The sequence below is a fragment of the Plectropomus leopardus genome, chromosome 21 (assembly GCF_026936395.1).
Source record: "Plectropomus leopardus strain MGB_pleo_1.0 chromosome 21, ASM2693639v1, whole genome shotgun sequence".
Taxonomy (NCBI): domain Eukaryota; kingdom Metazoa; phylum Chordata; class Actinopteri; order Perciformes; family Serranidae; genus Plectropomus; species Plectropomus leopardus.
Genome location: NC_142196.1, coordinates 19457985 through 19481100, shown reverse-complemented (window position 1 = coordinate 19481100; position 23116 = coordinate 19457985). Strand labels below are relative to the sequence as shown.

General features: G+C 41.0%; 1 protein-coding gene across 2 annotated transcripts in view; it reads left to right on the top strand.

Moving 5' to 3' along the window:
- Positions 1–765: 765 nt before the first annotated feature.
- Positions 766–23116, top strand: part of LOC121960627 (collectin-12-like) — a 40170-nt gene continuing 17819 nt past the window's right edge. For both annotated transcript variants that reach the window (XM_088072027.1, XM_042510415.2), the window contains exons 1-2: positions 766–1276; positions 2235–2285. In XM_088072027.1, the coding sequence (XP_087928153.1) occupies positions 1270–1276; positions 2235–2285 (58 nt within the window). In that variant the 5' untranslated portion in view covers positions 766–1269. The remainder of the gene's footprint in view (positions 1277–2234; positions 2286–23116) is intronic.

Below are 23116 nucleotides of genomic sequence, written 5' to 3'. Positions count from 1 at the left end.
TCGCTCCACCTCCCTAAAACCTTTGAAATTATCTTTAATGGGTACCAGATTTCCACCCGGGGACGCGATTGCCATCAACCCCCAGTAACTTAATCTCATCTCCGGCTGGATTACTGCAGCGCCGCACGACGTCCCGGTTTCTGTCCGCACCTCCTCTGTCCCTGCAGGGGGAGACACGGCAGGAGAGGACGGGACGGACACTGGTTAGACTTCAAAAACCTGGGTGGGACAGTGATTGTGTCCAGAGGAGGCTGGTGACGATGTAAAGTTAAAAGTTACAAAGAGAAAGCGAGGAGAGGGAGGTAGGGAAAACCGGAAATCAGACACATTCGCTTCCAAAATAAAAGTTTTTTTTTTATTATAAATAATTTTTTTATATAAATAATTTTTTTTTTTTTTACACTAGAACATGATTTTGCACCCCCTTTCCTTGTTTCCAATCTTAACTAGCATTATGCTAATTTAGCTAACTGGCTCTGGGCTTCTCATCCAGGTAAGCACACACATTAGCATATTTTTTCAAAATATGAAATCATTTATGTAGTATAGTTAATTTTTTAAGACACTCAGGCAGTGAAAATACATTTTTAAACGGCTATATTAACCTTTCATACGATAGTGATTCTTGTAGAAATATAGTTTGTGCTTTCTCTGTTTTGCTTTTTTTAACACTACCCTTTTATTATATCAGATATTTATTCGTTTTTTTTACACTGCACATAACTTTTTTTTGTATCTAGTGCCTGTCTTAGTCATTTTTAGCTTGTTTTAATTTTCTAACTCTGTTGTAATAGCATATCAATGTCCTTTATAGTGTGTTTTTTCTGCACTATGTAGTGATGCTTTTGATGTTATATGTAGAAAACTTTTAATTGTCTTTAATTGTTGCATAAATTCGATATATGAGCAATTTTACCTTGCCTTGCCTCGCAACAAAAACGATTTAATTCTGAAAGCGACGCCGGAAACGCAGCTCGTCTCTCTGTATAACTTTACTCTGATAGTAACACTCCTTCCTTCTCCAGACTCCGGGAACATCACATCACTCCTGCAAAAACGTCCTCTGCAGCAGAGCGAGCAAGACAACAGAGACGATGGGATTTTAAACAGAAGACTCGACATGAAGACAAACTTATAGTTGTGTTGTTTCTTTTATTCACGTGTGACGTTCTCCGTGGAGCAAGTTTACTCCTTTGCACTGGATGCTGCGATGCGCAGAAAGTGACAGCGGTCCTCATCTCTTCTACAGTCCTCAACGAGTTATACGCCATGAAAGGTATGCTGCATTAACAGATATTTAGGTGTGTGTTATTAATCAAAACTCGCAGATTACACCCTTTACAGATTACCGTGCGCATTTGTTTGTGGTGCGCGTTTCACATCTGGATGGCATTACGGTATTGCGGTGCAGAAGTTGAGAAATGCTTGGTAGATTAGGGGTTTTTTTAATATTTCCACCACTTAGTTGCATCCCATTGAAGGGCATAAAAGACCAAATAATGTTAGAACAGTTAGGCTGATTAGAAACGTTTGAGACATAAAATGCTGCTGTTGAAAGACCTTCATCCTGTTAAAGAAAAGATCCTGCATGGCTGATGATGACTGGTGAATACCAGTTGATGTGCATCTGGCCCCCAGACTTTACTATCTGTTGTTTTTGTGCTTAAACTCCAATCAGTAGCCACTTAAAGCAACAATATTTTATTTATTCTGCCAGGAGAATCTGTGGTGAAATAGCACTCTGACCCCCCACCAACAAACACACACTCAGCTCATCCCTCTCTGTCTCCCCCCTCACTCCCATCTGTTTACCATTACCAGTGATGTTCTCTCTGCTCTGCTCCAGTCTTCAGTGTAGTGCTGCACAGTGTAATTAGGGTTTACTGTCAACAACCCAGAGAAACCGCAGCCTGTGGCTTTTACAGTTCTCTGGACCTCCTATCTCCACACACACACACACACACACACACACACACACACACACACACACACACACACACACACACACAGGTCATACTCCACTATCTCAAACCTAAGGCCTTGTTGGCTGCCTCCACTCTGCCAAACACAGATCCTCAAGAATAACTTTATGAATTCTTGGCTCCTTGCAGCTACCCTGTAGTGTTTCTTTCAGTTTTATTTTTATAGAAGAAGAAGAATTGCTTTAGACACAATGTACCCCCAGTGGCATGCATATGACCTACTTATGTCATGTTTCTGATTATGTCACACAGACGACTTTGCAGACGAGGAGGAAGTACAGTCTTTTGGATACAAGAGGTTCGGTGAGTAAGACGTCCTTTTTGTCTTTGTAAAAAGCAGACACACTTGGAGCTCTAATCATAAAACTTTTATTGTTCACTTTCCTGCTGTTACTCACCTTGTGTTGCCTTGATATTTATGAGCATGTCGGTCTAATTGAATCTCCTAGTTAACACAAAAGACACATTTTTCATGTCAGGACAGACAGCAGGCTGCAAGAGTTTATCTGTCCTGATTTTTAGCTTGGCTGCTAATGGTTGTGCAGGGTTTTGGTGAAACATAAATGTGGCTGACAGTCTGTGAGGTCCATCTCGCAACAGGCTCAATGACTGCTGACAGGGCTTACCAGATCAAGAGGTTTCAGAAACTACTCTTCTCTCTTTCATCCAGTTAAATTGAGTCACTTAAACACGTTGACTCACACAATCATGCCGCAGGACCTCAAAAATGTGGAGCTGGTCAAACTGAAATCGTAGTCAACATACATCTTTCTGTTGTGGTGCAGGCAGAGTTCACATGCATTTGGTCTGTGTACAAGTGCACTCGTGCACATGCACAGTATAGAGTGTGTTGCTTAAAGGAGCAGTGTGTAAGATTTAGGGGGATTTAGTGGCATGATGAGGGTTGCAGATTGCATCCAGCTGAAAATTCTCCCAGTTAGAATTCCTCAGAAGGATTTTACTGGGAGCTGAATAATCCACAGAGGTCTCCTCCTCTCCAAAACAAACAGACCCGCTGATTTAAACTGGAAAAAACACTAAAAAAAACAGTTTCATGTTTCAAATCAGTGTTTCTCTGATGCCTTTCAGCATGTCAGAGACGGCCGCTAGCCTAATGCCTGCAAATGTGCACTCAGTATTTTTCTCTGATAATTTAAGAAAAAGAATTGCAGCAGGTTTTTTTTTTTACCAGGAGCTGGGTTATCCATTAAGGTCTCTTCCCCTCCAAAACAAAAGAATCAAGTGATTAAACCTGTAAAAACTCTAATCAAAGCAGTTTCACTTTTGAAAAAATTCTACGTTTTTTCCTCCGTTCTCATTACGGACCGGCTGTTAACTACGGTGGTCAAAATGAACACATTTGCAGCCCTACCTATAGAGCCAGTGTTTGGTTTGTTTGTTCTGGGCTACTGTAGAAACATGGCTGGGCAACATGGCGATCTCTGTAGACAAAGACCTGCTTAGATTAAGATGATTATACACTAAAGAAAATATACTTAAATTAAATTCCATTTCTGCCACCAAATCATAATCTTAAATCCCATACACTCCTCCTTTAAAAGAAAGCAGTGAGGCCCCATTTTGCCGAGTACATTTTTTCCAAATGTACCCTGCTAGTGTACCAGACAGGACCAGAATGATAAGGATAAGAAAGCTTAAAGGGTCAGTTCACGCAAATTACAAATACTTTGCTTTAGTGGTATTAAGCCATGCGTCCAGTGTTGGTTGTATTTTCCCAGGTTTTGGGATATCATTCTTTCAGTACAATCAAACAGAAACATTTCCCCATTCCTCTCTTGATAATCCACAGATCTCCCTGTCAGCACGTTTTATTTTCTGCCAAACAAAAAGCTCCTATGATGTAATAGTTTCTGTAAAGTGGAAAAGCATGACTTTTTGTAATTTTGGCGAACTGACCCTTTAAAATTTGCATCTCTGGCTTTTTTCTTCCATGGCAACTATAATATGGTCCGTTCTGTCCTTTCCCCTTTTCTTCTTCAATGTGAGAGGCTTTCAAAATTCTCATTTTTATTCCATATATGCACATTTGTTACTCTTACATGCTGCATTAAGAATCATTAACTACAACTACTTTTATGCAGAAAGGATCAGTTGGTTTCACCACTTCTCCGGGCGCTGCTGTTGGGTTTTTGCGAGGCATATGTTTGCCATCAAGTGCATGCATTCATGCTTTTTGGATAAAGAAGAAAAAACTGGCAGGAAAGGGCAAACGCTGTGTCACACACACACTCAAACACATCATTATTACTTTCCTTGGAGACAGAGCGCGTGCTTCATCACTGTTCTGTTGATTCAACATTGATTTGGGATCAGGAGCCTCTGTGTCTCCGTATGTAGGGTGTTGCTGCAGTATGACTCATTCACACAAAGTTCGGCCGAGGTCCACATGAGTGGATGTGAGGCAGCACCAGCTGAGAGGAATTCAAACTGTGTTAAAACACAATCTCTTTTATCCGAGTCACCCGAGTAGAAGCATCCTGTTTGTCTTTCTCGGTGAGCGTGTGCGAGTCCCGCTCATGGATTAGATTAGAGAGCTGCAAGGCGGGGAGCCAAATCCTGCTCACTTTTAACTTTATTCAAATGAACTTTTGACATTCGTAAGAGTAGGAAGAGAGAGCTGCTGAACTCTGGGCTGAGTGCTGTTGGCCCTCTCAGGGACCGGGCAGCTGTTTGGAGGGGCCGGCTCCGGGGGTCCACCTCACCACTCCAGAGGCTTTGTTGTGCAATAGAGTTGCATTCATGCAAACCATCACAAACCCTCATTCTTCCACTATTAGCACTGTAATCTCAGTGCTTAGGGGAAAACAAGCAGTTATTTCCTCTCCGCATGTTTTGCTTTAATTCATTGCATTCTCCCAGGAGACTGATAGTGTTTTGTTGTGATGTGTCAAAGCTGTTGTGCAAATCTGTGTCTAGTTTATAAAGTCACTACTGAGAAGACTCAATCTTGATCATATCAAGAACTGAACATGAGTTGGAAACAGAGCATACAGTACCAGTGGACTTCTGCTTTTCTTAGCCTGTTTACATCCACATTTCACATACTTTGCATGCACTACTGCTGACCACTTTCTAAAGCACTCCAGAAGTTTTTCCAGGAAACTTTTGACTTCCACCATTTCTAGTCCACAATAAAAAAATCAACTTGCAGTAATTTGAAACATGGATACATATTCCAAATAGTTTAGCACTTTGGGTAAAAGTGTCACATAATATACAGTATATAAGAAATTAAACATGATGGACAAACAAGATGTCATGCAAGAATTTTTTTTTCTGGATTATTAGGTTGCTTTTTGATCTTATAGTTTCACACAAGATGTCACAAAATGTGAAAACTTGAACACAGGAAAGTATAACCAAAGCTAAAGGCTCACTGTGACAAATTAAGTAAGTTTCAAGCCTCTGCAAGTTGATTTTCAAATCTTACTGGAATGATTAGAAGTCAGTGGTTACTGATTAATTAATCCAGTCTTAAAAGTCATGATGATTTGGAAAATTGACTCCAGCATTTTAAAGAATACAAGGCGTGTAGTTAATTAGCTAAAATGAGCAAAAATACATAGTCTTTTCTGCAAGATGCTTCAGCGTTGTGGGATAAAGTGTGGGAACGCTCGTTGCTTGTGTGCTTTTAGTTTTCCACATAAAACTGCATTAGGACAGATAAGGGAGCACTGAAATACCATATGGTTTGATGTTTGGCTTCATCTTCCAAGAAACTTGTTTGCGAAACTCCTCTTTAGTTCCTTGAATTCCAGGATTTGATGCACTCATCCCAGTTTTGTGTTAAAATGCTGTAATGCAGCTGTGATCAAATCTGACACAGCTTTCATTCAGTTTCTGCACTGCTTTGGCAAAAACACGCAGGATTATCTCCAGCCTTTCTGCATTATAAAGTACAATGTGTTGTATCAACACACATGTACAAGTAACACATACTGACCATGTTGTTGAAATATCTTTAAAAGTACCTTTGGGGGTGTTTGTACATTTGCTGACATGAAAATTAACGAGTCAGCTTTCCGAAGGTCAGGATGTGGGCGATGGGGAAACACACACACAGACACATGTACACACACATTTTAAACAGAGTGAACTGTTTCTGATTCTCTATCTCATGCAAACGTCATCCAGTAGGCATGCATACATCATGCACGTATATTTACACAAATACACACATAGATGCACATTTTTCCACTGGTTTGTATACAAGTGGAAATGTACAACACACACACACACACACACCAGTGCATTCACTGAGTGAATTCATCTGGTAATCCCATCTCTCTCCCTGCCAAGTCGAAGCCAGGCCGGAATTGCTTCCACAGTGCTCAAGCTTTAAACATATTTATTTTTCAGTGGGGGGTGGACAAAAGAAGGCCATCAGAATAAAATAGAAATCTACCTGAGCTTTGGCTGAACTCTTAAAGCCCCTTTAGAACTGGTATAATCATCGCTCATTGGCAGTCAGCAGGCGCTTCTTTGGCCTGACTCAAATCAGGAATCCACTTACAAAAACCTTGTAAACCATAAAGTTTGGGTCACATCTTTGTTAAAGAAAAAGAAATACAATAGGCAATATAGTCCTGTATACATCCAGAAGACCTCGGTGGGCAAGTTACTGCATATGAACAGTAAAAGCAAAATCAGCAGAGAGGGACAAAAGTTGTAATGTCACTATTTTTATCTGCGCAAGCTCTGATTGCAGTGTGCAGAGACGCAAAATGGAGGACGTTATGGTATATCTGTCGCATAATCCAATTTCATATATTCCTGCTCTCCTGAACTTTAAACTGCTCCACAAAAGAGGTGTGGGATGGTTTGCAACCAGTCAGGCAACAGTGAATGATAGTCTTTAATAGCCTCATTAACTGAATTTATCAAACTGTTATTCAAAACCAAATGCATCATAAAAAGGCAGTTTCTCCACAAATAATAGCTTTGGCTGACGCGATTGAAATGCAGCCACAAAAAACTGTGTTCACTTTATCTGGCTCTTCACAGTATATATTTTGCCCTATATAAAAGTGTGTATAACTTTGAGCTGAATGCCACAAGTTTAGGCCAGTGCTATAGATTTAACTCCCACAGATAATGAGGCACATATTATCTAAATGCTAGTGGCACCAAGAAACCAGAAATTTAATCACAAATTGAAGATATACTATGCAGACAGTTACTGTTTGCAAACAGTACTATCAGCTAAGTAGCTTTGTCCACTTGGAGTTTTACCTCACTATATTTGGATTTTTTCTGAGCTGTATCCTCAATTTTTGTAGCTTCCTCTTGGATGCATGCTGCTTACGGTCTGGCACATGAAGTCCCGAGCGCACCTGCAGGCTGTGCCAAGACCTTCACAAACATAAAAAAATAAGAAGAAAATACTAGGGATGCACGATAACATCGGCACATCATCGGTATCAGCAGCTTTAAAATTAAATATCAAAATTGGTCAACATGCTGATTTTTGCTGATGTCACATACCAATATTTTTCTTATTTTGCACAATGAATAAACATTACATACATCAAAAAGCATTGCATTTGATGTCTCCATCTGCTGGTGGGCCATCACAATAAGAGTATGCATACAATTATGTTAATCCCACTATAGAAGAGTCTTATATCATATTCACCACCTTCCTGCACTGACTCTCATGTCGTGCATTGTTGGATGGTAATACTGTAGTGATTTTTACTGGAGGCATGTTGGTCTGCAGGTAGGAGTCAGGGCCAGTCATGAAATAATGGAGGCTTGATTACTGCATGCAGCAGGTCCTCCAGGGATCTGCTCTGATGTCTGGATGGGGGTCTTACTCCCTCCGCTGCTGTGTCTCCTGTTCCCACACATGTGGGTTTGGAGAAGCCGGGCTCAGGAGGGTTGCGGCCGGTGTGGAACCCAGAGTGCACTAATCTATTTCCTGCACTTGTTATGGTTTCTCCAGCGAGGCCTGGAACATTCCTGGAGCCGAGCACGGCGTAGGGGTGTCGGTGCCTGGAACCAGCTGTGTCAGCACAGCTAGGGCTCGGTTCGGTCCGGTGGGTTTCTCTGGCAGCAAGCATCCTCTGGCTTCACAACCGCCCTCAGCTGTAGTCATAATGACACCTCAGCTGCCACCTCATCCATCCTGGTTAACATGGAATCAAACAGGGTTATGTTAACACAAGCTTTTGTCAGACCCTGACACATTTAATACACACTGTCATGTGATACTTTGCAGTGTGTTTGTCAGAATGTCTGATGAGGATTTTTATGCACTTTGCTGTGGTTTCTTGGCCTTTTTACAGAGTTGTGTTGTGGTTTTCTCATATTCTGCCTCTGAGTTCTTTCTTGAAATTGCGTGGCAAGTTTTGAGCACTTAATACTTTGGTAAAGCGTATAAGCCTTTTTCAATGTCTGCCATACCGCTGTCAGAAATGTTCCTTTAGCCTTGAGACTTCACAGTCAACATGCCTTCGCAAACATGATTTATTCTGTGTGTGAGCACAAGTGTATGTCTTTTTTTTTATTGATGGTGTCTCTCTCTTTGCCAATGTTTACATTTTCTCACATGTGATTCTCATACTTCATGAAGCCCTACTTCTTATTTGCAGTTACCTAGACTGCAGTTTGTCATTAAAACTGCTATAATCAATATTTTTATATTTAGAATTGATCAAATGAATATGTATGTGTAAGGGATTGCAAACAGTAACAAACTCAATTTGCATTTCACCTCAGTTTTATGGAGCTTTAAAGCATCTTGCTCCAAAAACCCACTAAGTACTCGACTCGGTTAATACACTTGTAAACAATTGTTGTCTAAAATGATCATTCCTGTCACTGTGTGTGACGGGCACAGCAGCAGAACGGCTGAGCGGAACGATTCAAACTCCCAAGGTGTTGTTTTCAGTGACCTCTCTGTGCACTTTTTGTGACATAACACAGCTTGTGACAATTTTTATTATCATGGACAAATTATTATAGTCTTACAAATTACTCAGCCTGATAAAGCCTTGTGAAACAGGTGCAGAGCATACTAACGCCAAAAATCTAATCAAATCTAAGATGGATTTTTTTCCCTCACAAACATTTTAATGACATTCGTCCCCAAATTCTAAATTAAAAAGTGAATACCTACCCAATTAACGATTTCAAATATCTGGATATTGGGGTCCAGCCCCAGAAGAAACATGGTGACAACATACCTTCCTTGGTTTCTCACAGTTCCAAACACTGGTGTCCTGGGAGAAAGTCCTGTGTTTTTTGACAAATCGAACACCTCAACCTACCTTCTTACTGGGATTTGTTGGTCTTTATTACTTAATTCTTTACTCCCATCAATGCATCGGTCATGTGATTGCAGCCCTCCAGATAACGTGGGTTATACACCAATTACTAGCACATGATTATGCAAGTTATATAGCAATAGTGTTGCATTACTTTTCCTTGGTTTGCGTATAAACAGCATGAGAACAGCCAAATAAGATGGACAAAAACAAATGCTCAAGTAAATGCTATTTTTGCTCTATGTCTGCTGGATGGGTGCATCTGTTTTTGCTTTCATGTCACCATATTTAAAAAATAATATGTCAACATTGTGTGTGACGCTTGTTTCTGCCACCCACAAGTGGGACAAGAGGGATACAGATGCTAAGAGCATTTTAAGGGCTTCATAGTAAAGATCTCTGTTGAATGGTGCTTTTGTAGAAGCTCCAGGCGCAGACAAACTTGACCTGAGTCATACACCTGCTGTAGAGAGTGGACGTAGATGGGAAAACACTTACTGAAGTCACCTGCTAAAATGGGGCAGACCAGTAATACATCAGGGTTTCTTTTTGACTCTCAAGGAAGTATAGAATTGCCTTTTGAAATTCAGTGCTTTTTTAAAACTATTTAAAGTAATTTGAAAACCATGAATTCAATTTTAATCATTTTCAAGAGCATTTTTTTTATTCTTTGCACACCATCAAATGGTTTCATGCCTCTTTAACACCTGCTCTTGATTATTTGTGGTTTGCTGCTCCACACCTGTTGCTTGTGTACTAGGCCCAATCAGTAAAACCAGAATTGTGTGCTATTGCTCTTTTTGGCTTGGGTGATGATCCTGGAAAGTCAAAATGTCTGCTGCACTTTAGCTTTATTGCTTGAACAATGATTTTAAAAGATATGTTCCTTTATTTTCGTGCCATCTGGAGTCATGTGCAGAAGATTAAGTTCTTGATCTTCTGCACTGTTTCAAGCTCTACAGCCTGAGCACTCTATTTTTTGATTGATTTGTCTCAAAAACATTCATACCCACAAGGTTTTTAAGTATTATAAAGGCTGTTGGGAGCCTTTAAAAAGCACTCTACAGAGAGATTAAAGTGGGTACAAGAGGAGAAAGTGGTGGATTTAGTGTGCGTGTTTGTGTGGGTGAGAGAAAGAAAAGTGTAGGCAGACAAATTATATTTCCCAAGGAGACACCCAGAAACAATGAAGTATAATGTGATTAAAAAAATAAAGTCAGATGTCAGCCAGTGGCTTACAGAAACCAGCTTCACGTCTCAGTTTCACATGTCAGGCTTAAGTCTTATTTTCTCTGCAGTGAAAAGAAAGTTCACCCTGAGATTTTTGGAGCGGGCTCTTAAAACTGAAACCTCTGAGTGTAAACAGAAAGATGATGTGCAGACCAGGGATGAGGGATTTCCTCGTATCTGGTTTTGGGAGAATCTCAGCACCGGACAGACGGGAGGAGAGATAACACCAAGATGCTGAATGAGCTGGAAGAGCAGGGGGCAGCTGAGCAAGAGGGTATTTCATCCCAGGAGATGGGGAAGGGAGTAAAAAGGAAGTGGGAAAAGGTGGAGGAGATGCAGCCGGTTGTAAGAGAAGAGCAGGAAGTGGATGGATGGCTTTGGAGATGCATGAGACAAGCTCTTTGTGAGGAGATAAGAGTTTTTGAGTGTGTGTGTGATGGTAGTAGATAAAGAGAAGAGGAGGGAGTTGTAACAGTATACGATCCAGCTGGATGTGTTTATCTGAAGCACAAACTACACACCTTTGTGACATAAGAGCATATGCACTCACAGATACAATTAGAAAATCATTAGTTTTGCACTGCAGTTTTTCAGACGTCATTACTCAGCGCTCTCAGACGTTTAGACTTGGTCTTATCTCTGTTATAACTCAATTCTGTCGACCTGGAATCTCAAAGATCCCTCTGAATGTGAAGGACAGCAGCCAGAAGGGGAAATGGCAGCCGATCACAGAGGAACCAAAAATTTTCTTTTTCTTTTTTTTTGAGTTTACAATAGTACAACCGGATGACAGAAGCAGAAGAGGAAAGTACATTAACACACATGCTGTTCTCAAGTATCATTTTCAGCTTCTCGTACGTCAGTTTAATACAAACGTTTAAAAGTAACAGTATAATTTACTCCATTAATTTGACAGCTATACTTACATATAGTTTTCAGATTTTTTAGTTAGATAAGTACAAAAAAAAGTATTTATACATCTGTTGTCCTTTAACTGAAAAATAAAATGGTACACCCTCTCAAAGTAAGTCTGTTAACTGTTCCAATAATTCTTGGTTTGGTTGAAAAATACAAAACGTTTAATTCACTGATATAGATATGAAAATATGCAGTTTTTCCCACTGTCTCTCTCTACCGTTGCTGGCTGGCTTTGGTCCTATAACGTTTTCCCCACTCCTCGGAGTTGCCATGTTTTTTCAGCTTAGCTGCCTTCAACACCTGACCTCTGGTGATGTTAACTTTGCACAGCATCACCTAAATACAGCATCGCTTCAACTAAATTGCATTTCAGATTTAACAGAAAAACAAAGTTATACTGTATGTCATATGCGCAGAAATGAGATGAAATATTGTGAAAATTACATTAATTTCATTTATCAAAATATCACCTAGATACACAACTTGCAAAAACATCCAATCTGAAACAAATCCCACAAAATTTACCAAATCAAATAGATTTCGAATTGAATTGATTTGATAGCTTCTGAATCAGAAACAATCCCTAAACTGTGACACCCTAAATAAGTCACTTTTTCTGATTATGGAAAGCTGTGACATGTAAAATCAGTGGACTGCCACTTTAAATCAGTGATCTGAATACTTGTTTCAACACTGGACAACATGTAGAGAAACTAAAGCACAAGAAATTATTTTAACATCACAGACAGATCCAAGGGACCCTTTAAACTTCCGAGCTTTACACCCCCTCCACCTTTCCTCCCTCTATGTTTCCTTGTCCTTAGCCTGAATAAAACAGCAGTAACATGACTCTGGGCACTAGATATGAAGAGCAGGCATCGCTCGGTGAAGTTTTTGCCAGGACGACACATGTGCTGGTAGTTAGCTGCTATTTTAAATGTGGCCTGTGATCATCTGAGTGTCACTGACTTTTCTGACTCACCTTTGAGAGTGAGGAAAAGCAGCAAAGTCCCCCTCCAGCTCTCACACACCGTAATAACACCCTGGTGTCCTTGATGTGACCCACATGCAGATGTCAGGGGAGGGTTCCTGGAGTTCAGTAAGGCCTCTGTTTAAGAGTCTTTAAGGGGGCGTTCAAACAAGGGGGTCTGACTCATAGATTTAGTAATTAGATAAAAGAATAGCAGAGAAGGCGCTCCAAGACACCTGCGTTCCTTTAACGCTTCCCCTGAAAAGACTTGTGTTCAGTTTTGGCGAGCTGCAGTTCTTTGTTCTGCAGGGATCATGCAATAGATCTTACATTTGTATTCCCTCCAGTGTGTGTGCATGTGTGTTCGGCCTTATAATAACACACAAGATCACACTTTTGTAATACAAACTGAAACCTTTTATATACGAGTCTCTTGTGTCCATGAACACTAAAGGCTCACCAACACCTCCAGCAGCAGAACACACAGCCACACTTTAACAACGAATTTGGGGATTCTAATTCCTCCGCTTTTAGCATAAGTAATAAAACCTCCTAAATCTGTTAGTCTCAGTCCAAAATGTTAATGAAAGGCAGAAAAAAAATGACTGTGAGTGCTGCCAAGATCAACCTACAGTTTCCTGGTTTGCAAAAGGGAGTCGAAGTCAAGAGGAACTGCTCCAAAACTCTGTCAGACGCATAATGACTATCACATTTTCCATGTGTGGCTAAGACTGCAGAGAGACAAAATTCATTTTCTGGCACCTCACGGAGCTCTGCACAATGCTTGTCGTGCATGCATATAGTTAATTAACAAATTAAATAGTAATAAGATGCTGCATATTTCTATTGTGCACAGACCTCCATGAATTTGGCTGCTCCAGTTTGAGTCAAAGTGTCTTTGAACCTGCAGAGTTTATGTTAGTTCTTATTCACAAGACTGGATTCAATGCTTCCATGTGTTTCCAGCTTCCCATGAATGGTAGTGCCATTTAAATATGATCAATTTGCCAAAATAAAAAGCATGAGATGGTAGATATAGCAATCAAAAAAATGTCAAGTGGAGTAAATGTTTTATATATCTGAGAAGGCCGTGTTTGAAAAGGCTAAAAACAACAGTCTGTCCATGTTAAAGAGCCTGCGGGCACATGCAATATTGTCATATACATTTTTCACTGATAAGAAACTCATGCAGTGCAGTAAGTGTCACAGTCTGCTCTATCTCTCTCCTGCTGCTGTGGGATTTTTTCCTCTTACCCCCCACCTCTCTCTCCACTCGGCCACTCCCCCTCATCAGCCTCATCGCCTCCACCTGGCGCTCCCAGCTGCTCCTCATCTCCAATCAAGCCGGTATTTAAGCAGCCTCACTCCACTCACTCACCTCTCCAGATTGTCTTCACGTCCATGCCTGACCTTCTAGCACTCATTCTCTGTGTTTCTGGTTTTGACTCGGCTCGCCTCTGACCACCTCTCCAAAACGTCTCTTCTATGTGAGTGCCTCTGGTATTTACCGTTTTGATGATACATCGATTCCCTGCCCGTCCTTGTTGATCTCACGTCCTGCTCCTACTGGATTCATCTGCTCCGCTGCCTGCCTGCCTGATGCCAACTCAGCTTCCTCCTCGACCACAAGCCCTTCTTGCCCCTCTTTGGAGTCCCTACTTTTCCCACAAGCTCCCTGCTGTATTCCGAGTTTGGGCCAACGCTTGGCCAGGTCATTTTGGCTACCTTGGTATACTTCACCAATTTATGTAGATGTATGGAAATCTTTCTGTAGGGACACATTATCTAAAGATGTAAAATCCTGCTACTAATGAAAAGAGCTCTGAATTTCTTGTTTTCACTGTAGATTTGTTCCTTGAAGAAAATCCTTTCACTTTCTCACAAATATCTGCTATCAGAACTAGGGATGGGTATCGAGATCTGGTATTAATTGGTACTGATAGTTGATTGGGTTGGTACTTAAATAGGTTTCATGACAAATGGTGCTGCGATCGGTATTTATGACATAAACTGCTGTTTGGTCCCTGATGATGACTGTGGAGCAAAGATTCTTCCATTCAGAGAGGAGTTTTCCTTCCCAGCACTTCTTCCAGATTACCCTAAACAAACAGTTGTTGAGTAATTTAAAGCCATTGTCTGGTGTTGATTACTGCTCTCAGTAAGTGGTGTGATTCACGACCCAGATGTCAGACAGTTCCTCTTGATGCTGCTCTGAGGTAGAGGAGCGTGCCATCCTCATGTCTGAAGTATGTGTGTCTGAACCGATTTTGGCAGAAAAACATCCTCTTCTTCCTGACTGGCGGCGGGAGGAGATGCCTTGTTGTCATTCAGACTGACAGGCCACGCCCACACATCCGACCGCAGACGTGGCGGGCCACCCAGAAGGAACTCCTGCACCCATGATGCTGCATAACAGAAGGCATTCCCATTGTTACCCACCTCAGAGAGCATCCCTGTTTTTGAATTTTGTCCTGCTGACTTTGGAGGAAAAGTGTATAATTTTGTAGTTGAACAGTATGCATGTGGTTTGCTCTCACTCTTGGATATGAATTATTGTCCTGAGTAATTCATAGTAGTGATTGTAATTTTTTTGGTGAAGAAAGTTTCCACTTTCTGCACAATGCATATTTTCTTTTATTTTTTATTGGAAACTTCTTCACTGACTCTGTATGAAATAACAGGGTTTAACAATCACTTCGAACAATGCTCATGTACAAAATTATACAACCATATTTTCCAAATTTGCATACATCTTCACCTCATTTGTAACTGAATTAACTCTAAGCCTTAAATTTAAGACAGTGTACCCACCTGAAAGCACTCAGACCACAGTCGTATTCATATTTTACAGCCCTCCGTGTTCTCCAAAAGCCACTGTTAAATGATAGAGCTTCTTATTACAAGCAAACCTGAAATCACAGAGCGGCTTTTTCCGCGGTGACCATAATGTTATACCAACATTACCCACGAGCGACACCAGAGCAGAAACCACCGGGTCGGATAGAAAATGTCAGTCCATTCAAAGAACACAAGAGGTTCTTCATTGTAGACCTGCCCTCCGTCCATATGGCGGAGTCAGTGACGGATGTGGCCAACGTGGTGATGAGTTTGGCTGGTGTGGGCCGGGCCTGTAAAAGAAACTGTCCCATTGAGATTTTCCCAACCGGCTTTCTGTCAAGTATCCTAAAAATCTGCACAGCTCTTTAAAGGCTTCCTGGTTTTATCTGGCAGCACGTCAGCTGAAGAGGAACTGTAGTTCAGTACATTTACATTGAAGACTGTTTTAGTGTGACTGTAGAATGTTACAACGACTGAAAAAACTAAGTAGAATTGGCATCTTCCTCTGCTGGATATTTTTAGTTTTACATGTTTGGAGAACTTTGGATAGTATAGTCAAAGCAGAAAAACTGGAGACTTGACACAGAATATCAGGATCATTCTGTTGCTGTTTTTTTGTTCATTCATCCAGCTGAGACACCTGTTGTCCAGGGAGCAAACCCACTATAAAACACACCTGTCCTTTTAGGTTTTTAAAATTTTTAACAATTTCAATTGTAACAACAAGTTCATGTAGTAGCCCAGAAAAAACTGTGTATTCTGGGGGTGAATGTAAGATTTTCTTGGTCATTTTACGATACCTGTCAACCCTCCTGATTTTTCCGGTAGATTTTTCCCCTCCACAGTTCTCTCCCAAGGTCACAATTTCACCCATATTTCTTATAAAAAATTTCACACCTTTTTAATTTCTTTTTGTTACAACTATTTTTTGCAACCGTACAGCGTTCATACTGCCATGCAGTAATTAGCACTTCCATTCATTTTAGTGAGGGGAAGTCAGCAGAGGGGAAAAGTTTCAAACACAGTGGTACTTGCGGCGATAGCAACATACTGGAGAACTTGAGGAAAAACTGGGCCTGGGATAACATTTCCACCACACTTCAGATGATAAATTATCCAAATATATGTAGAAATTTTTGGTAATTCCAGTGATTTCCATTGTCTTGATGCAGTATGCTGCTACAAGCTAGCTTGCACCTCTGCCAGTGTTCAATGAAGCATCTGCCTGTCATTGTAACTGTGGCAAACTGTGTTACATTTAGGAGGAATGCTCTTGCAGATGGGCATGTGTCAGGGCAGCGACTGCACGGTGGTGTGAAAGCAGCTTAAGACTCTAAAAGTCTAAAGTTTCCATTAGACTGGTATGCATGTGGTGCAAAAGAAAGCTGCTCACGCCTTGTCTCCCTCAAAAAAATGAGAGCCAGAGATGGAAATGAGAGTAGCCTACTAAGAGAGAGAAATACTCAAGACAATTTCAGATATCTTTGAAAGAAATATTCCAGTTTTGTATGTAAAGTTTGAAAGGAAAGGGCGTGTATTTTGTAAAAGTTGCCATATCAATTTATCCATCGAGCATGGAGGTGACGCAGTGTGATTCTTTCCTGAGAAAAAAACTGAAACTCAGTTTCACTACGATTGGGGTAGCCCTAGAATATATAGCTAATGGCCATTACCAGTACTGCAGGTTAAGGTGATGTGGCATCAGTCTCCAGTAGTCGGTTGGGAAGGTTGCAGCTCTGAAGCATCCATCTCCTCTTTAAGGGGAATTACCTCAACGTTAATATGCAGATGCTGTCATTTTGCATGCAGGAGTATACAGCAAACACCACTGTCCTTACCACAACCAGGATGCTGTTTATGGTATACCAGCAGGTAGATTAAAAAAACAGTTTAGAAACAGGGTGCAAACAAGACTTTCATGCCTAAAATACCATTTTACTGGTTTATTATCACAGCTGCTGATTCTGGTTTTCTCCGACTGGTGACATTTAGCTGTTTGTTTTTCTTTGAAGTACTTGCCAGCGCCCAGTGGGAGTCTTCATAGTGGTTTTTGACTGGCACCTGATGCAGCCAGCAGGACATCTAGACAGCAATCAAATCATATGTCGGCGACAGAAAATCAAATCCAGATCTTCACAGCTAAGAGTCGACTGTGTATTGAAAATGCTGGCTGACAGAGAGTTAACGATCCTTAGTTTTTCTTGTGTTAAATGTCATTGGCAAGGGAATAAGATTCAGATTCAAATACTGTCTGGTTATATTGGGAAGTGCTGCACTTTGTCATCACGTCCTCCAGTTGAATGGCAGCCGACAGAAGACAAACAGTCTTTGAATCCTCTTTTTTGTTGGATAAAGTGTTTCTTTTGTTTTTCTTGTCCTGCTCTTCTGCATTCTCAAATTGAACTCACTTTTTCTTTTTACTGATGGAGCTGTGTTTCCTTTAGAGTTGAGTGTAGGCAGGCTATCAAATTCTGGATGCTAATGTGATGGTCATTAACCAGTGGGCCACACACACACACAAAAAGAAACACACACACTTTACTAGAGAGCTGCAGCGTTTTGGGGTGCTTAAGCTGGGATGTTTTGCTTTGTAACTAAAACCCAAGTCACTCCGTTGGGCCCCAAATCCCTGAGCTGAGTAAGTCCATTCCCGCTCCCCACTCCATTGTTGATGTAGTTTTCTGGAAAGACGACCTGTTTGTGTAACAGCAGCGAGTGCTGAGTCTGTGCAGAGCCGAGCGGGGCCTCCGGGCTCGTGGGAGGAGGCAGGGCTGCAGGGTGGGAGGATGCTGCCGCGGCCTGCGTGCCTGTCTGACCGCGGCTCATCTGAAAACCATTTTGGAAGTGTTTATTTCTCTACCTTTACTATCAGTTGTTGAGTCGTCATTATGGTGGGATGGGGAGTGGGCAGTCTGGCAGCTCTCTGGGTCTTTCCACAGTAATTTGCAAACTGAAGGACTATTTGATATTCTTTCTGTTCAAGAAAATGAGCAAAGAAAAAATCTAAAGCAAGGAATCTTTTTGTGTTGGGCTGTCTGGTAAGAAAGTAAGTTAGTTAGAGTTTTAGTGTCTTTTAGCTCATTGTTTTGGTCTTGTGGCACGCAGCTGCACCCTCATCGAGTTGTGTGGAAAGGCAGAACACATTGGCCAAAGTGCTATCTTGGAACCCATCAGCAACTGTATGGCGACAATTTAGTTTAATCACTTTTTTTTCCTTATTATTATCTGCATTCATATGTAGATATGTGTTTATTGACATTAGCCAAAGTGGCCTGGGCACAGAAGAGGAAGCCTCCGTCCAATAGACTGTTAAAAAAATGGATTTTGCTATCTTGACATCAACCATTGGTTTGTGGATTGCTGTTTTGAAGTCTCAAGGTTGGCATTTTAGCTGTTGCCATGTTGGTTTTTTGGAGCCAGAAGTGACCATATTTCGGCAAGTATTGGAGCTGTGCAGGAGCAAGTGGTGGATCTGACTGGAAACCAAGGAAACTATTGGCAGAAAGCTGGTTACTCAAGGTGGTCTGCCCTTAATTCTGAGTAAATTCAGGCCTTAATAAGATGCACACGTGAGTTTTTTGTACCAGGCTGTAAACATGTTGATTGCTGCTGTAAAGTTGGGCATTTTTAACATGAGGGTCTGTGAGGACTGCCTTTGTTTTGGAGCCAACCTCAAGTGGTCATTCGAAAAAAAAACAAACTGCACTTTTAGGCTCTTTTGTGTTGGCTTCATGTTTCAGCTCCATAGGTTGCTGTTTCCATGGCTCAGATCTCTAGATCTCCCAAAATATTCGCTGTTGCCCCCAGAGACTTACCATCCTCAGACAATAGCCTATGAGCTCCGAGATATAAGTAATCAGTATAGGAGAAGAAGTTTAAAAAGATAAATAATTAATTTATTCATTAAAATACCTTGACTTATTGCAATTCATGATGAGTATTTCACATCTTTTGTTGGTGAAACACTAAAATTGTTTGATATATGGCAATTTGGTTCATTTTACAGTATGTATATCCTCAGTTTTTGGTTATACATGTTAAAATGCTTGAAGAAGTTGAAGTAAATAAGGTCTCATGATAGAAACAGAACTAGAAAGCTTACAGCGGAGACCGACTGATTCACTCACTAAGCCGCTGCGTATTAACAAAAGATGAAAATTTCTGCTTCTCGCCTCTTTCCTTTTAATACATTTCCAGTGTAACACCATAAACCTGTCACTGGATCAAAGCAGATCTGTCAGATTAATTTGATCTTTATGTGGAAAAATAATATAATTGCGCCTCGCTCCCCCACAGCGAGGCAGCAGACGGTTGGAGCCTTGGAGTGCTGCTGGGTGCTGCAATCTTGGTTGCCTCACAATTTGACAGTGCCTTTTGTTGGATGCGTTACAAAGCCCAGTCAGAGATATTCTTTTATTCCTCTGCTTCCCATTTTTACGTGGATGATCTGGCCCGTGTCACAGTCCCAGAGAGGTTCTTGGCTCGTTGTGGACACTGTGACACGGGTTACTAACTTTTCCAGTTCACCCATCACTGCTTTTTTCTCCACCTCTCAGATCTTTAAATCATTTTGTTTTTCCACTCTCCCTTGTATGTTCTCACATTTCATTTTTTTAATCCAGAACCATCCTTTTTGCAACTGAGCGTTGGCCTTGTCCTGCCTGTCTTCACTCCTTCTCTCGCTCCTCCTTCATTCACTTCTAACCACGAGCATCGTGCCTGCCAGTCTCATGTGATGAAGGCGTATGGTTTCCATCACATGTAATAAAAAAGATGGAGCCTGAATCAGGCCACACATGGAGCTGGGGTGGTGTCAGTTTTCTGCAAGGCCCCATGAGATGAACTCAGAACCCTTTGGCCCTAATTCTTCACTTCCTCTGATTGCGTCACTGGCAGGTACAGCCTCGAAGTGAGTGCAGTGGGCACGCCATAGGACTGAGTAAAGTCTCTGGGCTGTTAAATAGTGAGTTATTAGGCGAGGTAACCATGAAGCCAGGACCTCCGCTGTGAGAGAGCTTTGTGTGTTGGCTGTGAATCATGTTCAGCATGTACATGTTGCACCTCTCTGTAGAGAAAAATCCATCTAAAAGTATGATTGCAAGAGCTGTTAGTGATGTCATTTTTATTTCTATGTCTATGCTTTTGTTTGGTGGTTTCAGAGTTTGTTTACAAAAAAAAATAATAGTTCTTTGCTGTAAAATGTCCTTGATCTACTTCTCTTTGGCTATAAATTCAAAAACAAGTCTTATTACTAATGCTTTTAGGAAATCTTGTAGTAAAAAATCACCAATTGAAATCAATGTCACTAAGACAGGTAGAGGCAAAGTGCAATGAAATGCCATAAAACATAACAAATCCCAAGTATTTTATACCTGAGTAGATCCAAGAGAAGACTGTTTCTGTAAGACTGTGTCTTAATGTCAGATTTATGTCCACCAACACTGAAAGTTATGCACTTTCATACACACATACACACACACACACACACACACACACACACACACACACACACACAATCACACACATACGTTTACATACATGATTCAGAGCAGACCACCTCACCCTGCCATTGAGAAAGCTGAGCGCTGTATGACTCATTCATTGAGCCATCATCTCCCTCCTGACTGTAAAACATCTTGGCTTAGATTACAGCGTATCAGAGATCTTGTAAAACTGAAACTTAAACTTATTTCAGTTTGAGTAATGAGGGACAGATGGCGCGAAAGATGACCGCTATTCAAGAAAACAACTGGAAACAAACAACTACAGTTTTGGTTTTTCAGTAAACAAAACTCATTTCACAATCAGCAGAGATGCTGTCGGTGGATCTGATGGATCACAAACATCTGCTGTCTTTGTGATGTAATTAGATTGTAAGAGGATTAAAGATACATTTTCTCAAGTACTGAACTAGAGTACAATTTTTGAGGCACTAAAAGCCATTTTATGTAAAATTATATCCTCATACAGTGAATTAGCACAACACAAAGACATTATGTACTTAATATTAGGCCGACGGTGTGGGATGACACTGCACTGTTCTTACGTTTACACAACATGAGCACATGGCAACCAACACAGGCTGTCTCGATGGTTAGCATTAGTCCACAAAGTTGCAGAGAGTTAAGTTGAGGCAAAAGGGGCACATGGTAAGTTATAGAAAAAAAGACCTCACATCCAGATGGGAAGCAAACACCAGACTCAATGTGAAAGTCACCGGCAGCGTTATTACCTGACACCGTCCGACTGCATTGCATGCATATGTGACCAATTCCATCAGGCCATGTTCTCAAGTGACACCGCCCATGCATGTGGACGCACCTGGCGCCATCCGCCAATTTATAATAACAATGCCTTTGTTTCTGTCTAGCCGCGTCCTCATCTGATGCCATCCAGCAGCGTTCCAGGTGGTTGCTGAAGGAGGCTTTTGGCGTCATGCTCGTACGCCGAAAGCACTGACAGAGCAGACATGTTTGGAAGGAGAGCAGGCCGACCTAACCATACGCTAACCACAGTGTTTTTACAACATGAAATTGAAGATTAAAACTGAATTTTTTACATCTTCACTACATATGAAACATCAATTGTAATGCACAGTGCTAACAACTGTTTTAGTCATTGAGTTTGACTGTAGCATTGTCACATATATCAGATTGATCTTTATCAGAAAGTGCTTGTATGTGTCATTCTGGAGGGCATGAATGTGTTTTGTTGTTAAATTCACACAACTTGGTATTTCTGTCCTTTTTGCTTTCTTATCTTTTTATGTCTCTTGAAGGTTTCTGTCATTCTTCTCTGCCTTTCTTTCTTTTTTCATGTCCTTATTACATTTTTTTTCTTTCTTTCTTCTAGTTGCTATGGTACTGTGTAATTGAAAATACAAGACTTTTGCTTGTAACAAAGTATTGCTCCGTTCTGACATACTTTCACTTAAGTCGAGACTCCGAGGACTTCTTCCCTCCACTGTAGTTTGTGTTGAGCTCCTCTCTTTGTCTTTGGTGCCAGCTATAATTCACTGATTGCCCTCTTGGAGTAATCTGCACTCTAGTTCCTGGAAAGGGTTGAGTGTGTGTTCAGCGAGGCAGGGATCCAAATCACAGTTTGTGTGACCTCAGCTCACAGCTTTGTGTTCTCATCCGTTACTATAGCGTCCCTTCTGCTATTTACAGTAAATAAACATTGTCTTTTAATGAGCAGAGCCCATGCATTGGTTGGGCTTCGCTGTGGAAATTACGTTGGCATTTCTGGGACAAATTAATGGCAATGTGAAAAAGATGATGTTTGGGTAATCCTTTGTTTCAGGAAATGAGGCTGGTGAAAGACACAGGCTTGGAGACACTCAGTTATCACTAAGGTGGATTCTGTTGGGATGTTATTTCATCACTGAGGTTTTGGAACAATGGGTGACTTTACCCGCATTATATTACGTTAAAAAACCTGCTGGTGTGTTGTTGTTTGTTTTGAAAAGGCTCATTGTTTTTAGAGCATCATTTTGTTTCGCTATGAGCAGTAAAAGTGTTGTTGTCAGCTTGTGGTCACAGCATCCTGGACGATGGATGTTTTTGCGGTTGCGGTCGGTCACATGCGACTGTGAGTGACTGTGCAGGCGAAGGGGAAAGATGACGAATCAGAGTCTGATTTAATGACGAGCAGCCAAACTAAAGGAAACCAAGTCTCTGATGTTAAACTGTGAACAAGGAGGTCACTGTTCACATATGTTTTTCCGCAGTCTGCTTCAAATTCTCTTCCTAATTTTAAATATTTATTATAAAGTGTGTCATACTACAAGCTTCTTTTTTAACTTTATCACAAAACTCCACATGTAGCCAAACTCCATATGCTACAAACCTCAAGATATTTTATCCATGTGTTGGGATTTGTGCATCTGG